This window comes from Poecilia formosa, unplaced genomic scaffold (genome assembly GCF_000485575.1).
Source record: "Poecilia formosa unplaced genomic scaffold, Poecilia_formosa-5.1.2 Scaffold255, whole genome shotgun sequence".
NCBI classification, from domain to species: Eukaryota; Metazoa; Chordata; class Actinopteri; order Cyprinodontiformes; family Poeciliidae; genus Poecilia; species Poecilia formosa.
In genome coordinates this window covers 723332-729702 of record NW_006800194.1, presented here as the reverse complement: position 1 = coordinate 729702, position 6371 = coordinate 723332, and the positions used below count along the sequence as shown (strand labels likewise).

The 6371-nt window shown below is 40.3% G+C and overlaps 1 protein-coding gene across 2 annotated transcripts; it reads left to right on the top strand.

Moving 5' to 3' along the window:
• The first annotated feature begins 1860 nt into the window (after positions 1-1860).
• Positions 1861-6371, top strand: ubiad1 (UbiA prenyltransferase domain containing 1). 2 transcript variants are annotated; one of them, XM_007570102.2, is made up of 3 exons: positions 1861-2056; positions 3233-3835; positions 5415-6371. In XM_007570102.2, exons 2-3 carry the CDS (start codon positions 3259-3261, stop codon positions 5900-5902), a joined length of 1065 nt encoding a protein of 354 aa, XP_007570164.1. In that variant the 5' UTR covers positions 1861-2056; positions 3233-3258; the 3' UTR covers positions 5903-6371. The 2 variants fall into 2 exon arrangements, with proteins under 2 accessions (XP_007570164.1, XP_007570165.1); XM_007570103.2 differs by lacking the exon at positions 1861-2056 and adding an exon at positions 2092-2844.

Sequence of the window (6371 nt, the reverse complement as noted above, 5' to 3'; positions counted from 1 at the left end):
TGTCCAGTCACCATGATTTTCAGGAAGGAAACAGTTTTTGCATCCCAGAGATGGACACTTATAGGTGCATAATGTATCAATCTGCCCTTGAACAAAAACTAAAGACTTTGTGAAGATGCTGGCCAAAGATGGCAAGACAGTGCCATGATCCACAGCGAAACAAGTCCATGGGCTGAAAGGCCACTCACCAATGAAGAAACCAATGCCCCAGAAGTAAAACAAAAGTACAAGGCCCACTTTGCAAACGCTTTCAGCCATCATTACTGTTCTGGAAGGAAATGATGAGTTCTGGTGTTTCAGAGATAAACATAGTTTGGTGCAAAATGTGTGAAACATCCTCAGAACAAAAGCAAAAGACATCCAGCAAAAACTGGTAAGCGAGTGTCATTATTCACATGCAGTGAGTCACACACTGCATGTGGTGAAAGGACACTCAGCTAGGAAGTAGCTATTACTAAGAGTAATATAAAAGTTAGCTAAGAATAGCTAGTATTACCGGCTGTAATAATAGTTACCGTTGGCTTAACAGGCAAGCATTTCACCATGCAATATACTAGTATTTAGTCAAATTTAATGAGGTTTTGCATAAATAAATTTGGAGAAGCAATGAATTCAAGACAAAAAGTGATAGTGATAGATCTGGGCTTATATGTACATAGGTGTTCAGGTTGACATGAGGTCCAGCTGATGATTGTTTTATGAGTTAATCTCTCAAACAAACAAAAAAGAAAAAACAAAAAAAAAAAAAAATAAAGATTTATCCTCACTGCGACAGACTGGCGACCTGTCCAGGGTGACCCCGCTTCTCGCCCGGAACGTTAGCTGGAGAGGCAGCAGCAACCCTCCCGACCCCACTAAGGGACAAGGGTGTTCAGAAAACGGATGGATGGATTTATCCTCACTGAGGACTGATTCAAGTCTGCCACTCTGGGCTAAATATATTGTCTGCTACTCGTCGCAGTTGGATGGATAACTGAGGTTCCAGTGACTAACAAGAACAATGAGGCCATGTGAGAGTAAACTAGAGAACGTAAAGCTTGGATCAGTGAGTTCTTTTTTTATGTTATTGTTGCTTTATACATTTTGCCCAAGAGCTTGTCCAAAGATTAAAAGAAACAACCTTTTTAAAAAATATAAATCAGCAGCACTTTCTACTTTATTGCACCTGACGCAAGGTATTTAATGATTACACAATGATTTATTTACAAGTATTTAGTCTTGGGAGAAAAATATTTGTCCATCTTTTCAACTTCAGTGAACTCAAATAATAATCTGTTGCTTGACTATAATTTGGGAGCAATGACATTGACCTCTATTAGCAAATACCTTCTCATAGCTGTTCGACTGTTGAAGAAACATTGCATGAACAGTTACTTATTTTGCATTCTAGTCAGTGTTGTTAAGTAAGATGTCGCAAAGCAAACATGCCTCCTGAGATCTCAGTCCTTATCATATTCCATTATTTGTTCCACTTTTGTCAGTTTGTATGTCAGAAAACCCATTGTCATTTAAAGTTTTAGTCATATTATATTATGAGTAACAGTTAGTATCTTAGTATTTTTATGGATAAATTAAGAAATTCTTGAAACCAATTACTGGCTTTGTTTGCCACCTACCACCTGCTGAGCTCCAAGGTCTTAATGATGTCCCCCTTTCTGTTATTAACGTCTAATGAACCAAAGAAAAACAACTTACTTATTTATTTATTTATTTATTTATTTATTTATTTATTTATTTATTTATTTATTTATTTATTTATTTATTTATTATGACCTAATTTGTACATTTTAATTTACGACCCTGCACATCCGGGTCTTATTTTATTAGTATATTTTCAGGGCGGAACCATTGTGCGAGACATAGTTTCTTCTGTCCCTCACGCGTCGTCGCGCTCGTGTGGGAGAAAAAGCGTTCCGTAGCCAACCAGTGACTTTATCCTCGGAGTTGACACGTAGACTTTGTCGTTGCTTTTTGCAGCGCCAGGCTCTTTGAGCGTAGAAATATGATTTTAAGTGGAGAGAAACCGGGTTCTGGTCGGATAATAAAGACGTAGCAGGTAAGAGCTACTGCCGTCACTTATATTCACCCCTCTAAATTACCACTCTTAAGGCTGGGCGGCTAGCTTATTAGCTTTAATCCTATAATCTCAACAGTTAGGGTCAGTTCGTTTGACTGTCCGAGCTGGCTTCTCCTGAATATAGTTTTGAACAGAACCCCGCATGGTCGACAAGAGACCCAATCAGAATGAGCGTAAAGAACAACATCACTATGAAAAGCACTTATCTAAGTGTGTCAGACATGGTCTACATGCTTTAAGTGTTTGAATAGGAATTTAAAGCATTACGCGTAAGGCTCGTTGGTGTTCAGATTTGTAATGTGTCTAAACATTTTTTTAAAAAAAGAACTCAGCCCCTGATTAGCATGTCCAGACTCTGATCCGGATACAGGGCTCTGTTATGCACAGCATCCAACAAAAAGTGAGCACACCCCTCACATCACATGTTCGTAAATATTATATCTTTATCAAGGGACAATACTGAATATACTTGAGACAATGTAAGGCAGTCAATTTGTATAATAATGTAAATTTGTTATTCCCTAGCCATTAATGTCTAAACCCCTCGTGTTACAAGCTCTGAGGTGTGAATGGAGTCGCAGGCGTGTTGCGTGTCAGAGGTTTACCTTCCGGTTGGACGACAGAGCTACAATCGAGGGGATCAACATGCATCGTTAGAATGGACCAGTTAAAGTCCAGACTTAATCCATGGCAAGATTTGAAAATTGACGTTCTGATCCATCCAGTCTGCCTGGATCAGTCAGATCTGATCCATCTCACCAGATCTGGTGAGATGCCTTACTAAGTATTTAAATGTTTCAGTTTCAGGAAATGCCAAAACAAATTGCAAAAGTAATTACAGCAAAATGTTGTTTTGCGAAATACAGACTAATATGGTTCTGGATACAAATGTACACCAAACCCTTAAAGATTTTTTATGTAGGAAAAAAAAAACCAATGTGTCATTTTCTTCCACTTCATAATTTTTTGCTATTTTAGTCTTGCTGTGAACACTTTTTACATTTGGTGTGGTAGCAAATAAAAATATGCAGAAGGATAACAAGTAGCCAACAAGCAACTATAATGGTTAGTTAATTACAAATAGCATGTTCAAGGCTGTATGTCGCTATCAAATGTCAGCTTCCTGCTTAGTTTTATTTTTTTTTTCCCCCACAGGAACACCAGAATAATTAACCCTGCTCATGGTGAGAAAGATGGCTAAAGATCAGAGGCACAACAGAGTAGAAACATTCGTGCTGGCTGGATCGAATGGTCACAATGGCCAGCAGTGGCAGACCGACGGCAACAACTCGAGGCCACCCCACCCTGCCACGGCCAACCACGTCTCTAGGATGGCCCGCGTCGCCTCCGACGTCAGACACAAGTGTGCGGCGTACGTGCTGGCACTGAGGCCGTGGAGCTTCAGCGCCTCGCTCATACCCGTGGCCCTCGGCAGTGCCTTGGCGTACAAGCTGGACGGCTCTGTGGACCTGGTGGTCCTGATGGTGTGCGCCGTGGCTGTCCTCGTGGTCCACGGCGCCGGGAATCTTGTGAACACCTACTACGACTTCTCCAAAGGAATTGACCACAAGAAGAGCGACGACAGGACTCTCGTCGATAAAATTCTGGCACCACAGGACGTCGTCATGTTCGGTGCTTTGCTGTATTCCTTGGGGTGCCTGTGCGCCACTTTCCTCTACTTCCTGTCGACGCTGAAGCTGGAGCACCTCGCTCTTATTTACTTTGGGGGTCTTTCAAGCTCTTTTTTATACACTGGAGGTGAGTAGATTTCCAACCTGAATTGTCTTTTAGATGTAGGGGACTTTGCAAAACGGTTAGTTTTAAAATAAAGTTTTAAAGTAAAATGGCAGGAATGTGAACAATATATCTGGGTGATTAGTAATCATTTTTAGATTTAAAATTAGAGAAATAACTGGTTTAAAATAATAATAAAATAATAACTGGTTTACAGCATTCTAACCTTTTAGAATGCTGTAAACAATACAGTTCTATTAACATTTACAGGTAAAGAGTTCTAAGAAAAAAACTTTAAAGAAATAGTTTTTAAAGGGACCTGAGGTGTCTCTCTTTGCTGTTTTAACCTATTTTTGCATCCTGCTCACTTAGGGCCATGATATTCTCACACTTCTACTTGGTTTGGGGCAGACATACCACAGCTTTATTAACACTTTCAACCTGGTAAAAACCAGCCATTTGTACTATTCTTTGCTTTGTACAGAGGGTCTGGACTCTTGGCACTTGGGAAACGTCTGTGTAGAACTTTGAAATTTTTACCTAATCACTAACATTTGGCAGTGACGTATGCAATGCGCCAGTTTGACGCTAAGGAGCTTCACAGAAATTGCCTGCCCTGTGCATAAACATCCTTCTCTGCAAAGAAAAAAGTGCCGATCTGAATGAGGCAGCTGTTAATGTTATTTAATATTTGGAAGCGTGACCAACACTGACTGAATTCCTTCCTTCCCTTTCTCTGCTGCCATTGCTACACCTACGGTCAGACTCTAAATTTCAAACAACGCAGAAAATCAGTGTCATCCTTCACAACTTTCTCCTTCTGTTCGCTGATCAGCCCTTTAGAAATTCTAGCAGAGAAATCCAGCTCAATGGAAGAAAGCCCAAACTGAGCGGTGAAAGGAGATTCATAATTGCTTCCTATGCAGCACAGGGAGCAATGTTTCTCCTATCTTTACTTTAAAAGAAATGAAAAACAGCTTTTCATTGTTGCCAAAATAATCAGACATTTATATGGTTGGAATAATGTGTTTTGATTCTACTTCCAATAGTGCATAGTGAAGCAAAAATATTGACTCAAACAATAAATTAATGCTGGGAAGAGGCAGAAAGATATGAAATAAAGTAGAACTTTTATATGGTGCTTATTTCTGCATCACATATTTGCAGATTTTGTTCCAAAACGAAAATTATAAATGCTCTAATTGGAAGTGCATCCATTATTTTAGATCTTCGTCAAAAAACCTTTTCACATTATGATTCCATAAAACACAATTTTCATCTATAGATATTGAATTGAAAGGCACAAAAATGTCTTGTGGTTTAAGTTTTACACTATTACTAAACAAAACAAATTCGGCAAATTTTTGTAGCATTCGTCAGCGGCTTTGACCAAGGTACATCTGCTTCCTCAGGAATGTAAAGATGAGTTCACTACATCATAATGATCAGGCTTTATTATGTGATGCTGAAAAGCAAAATGACCTGTTAGGTGGTGTCTGCTTGTTCTTGTTATTCAAACCTGCGACACTGAACTTTCATCATAAACTGCCTTTAAACACACAGCCTACAAACCAAACCATTTTTTTTTTTTTTTGTCCTCCAGGTATCGGCCTCAAGTACGTTGCCCTGGGAGACATAGTGATCCTCATCACCTTCGGCCCCCTGGCGGTGATGTTCGCCCACGCCGTGCAGGTGGGCTACCTGTCGGTGCTGCCGCTGGTCTACGCCGTCCCTCTGGCCCTCAACACAGAAGCCATCCTCCACAGCAACAACACAAGAGACATGGACTCGGACAAGCAAGCCGGCATCGTCACGCTGGCCATCCTCATAGGCCCCACGCTGTCTTACGTCCTCTACAATCTCCTGCTCTTCGTCCCGTACGTGCTGTTTTGCATCCTCGCCACCCGGTACACCATCAGCATGGCTCTGCCGCTGCTCACGCTGCCGATGGCCTTCCCTCTGGAGAAGCAGTTCAGGAGTCGTTGCTACGCCAAGATCCCCCAAAAAACTGCCAAGCTCAACCTCCTCATGGGACTCTTCTACGTTTTTGGGATCATTCTGGCGCCTCCCGGCAGCTTGCCGCTACTGTGATCCTTTAGGTTCGACGCATATAAACTCTTGTTTATTATTCACTAGTTTATAGTACCTCTTTTTATTTAAAAAAAAAAAATCTAAAGGCTTGTGCTGGCTTTAATTTATTCTCTAATTTGTAAGCTCAGATGTTTAGCTCAATGACAAAACAAAGCAGGTTTCTGACAGTATTAAACCATCTTTAATCTGTTAAGAGAAAGGCAAACCTGCAGCTGCCAGATTTGTAGTAGAGTACTTGATATCAGCACAAATATAGTAAACCATAATCCTCAACATTATGCTTTTTTTTGTTTTCATGGTATTCAGAGTTCATTTGGTGTTTGTGATTTTTATTTCTCAAGAGCCAAATAATTTGAGGTCACTGTAATAAAACTCACTTGTGCTGATGTCCAATGTCTCCGTTTTTGGTCAAAAGATGCTAAATTGAGAACTGACACTTTGGGAATTGCAGTAAAATCAAATGTAAAGC

Excerpts from the sequence above, each read along its gene's own strand:
- ubiad1 (XM_007570102.2), top strand. The coding sequence starts at position 3,259 with ATGGTGAGAAAGATGGCTAAAGATCAGAGGCACAACAGAGTAGAAACA. Across the intron at positions 3,836-5,414 it reads CTCTTTTTTATACACTGGAG|GTATCGGCCTCAAGTACGTT; the intron begins GTGAGTAGATTT and ends TTTGTCCTCCAG.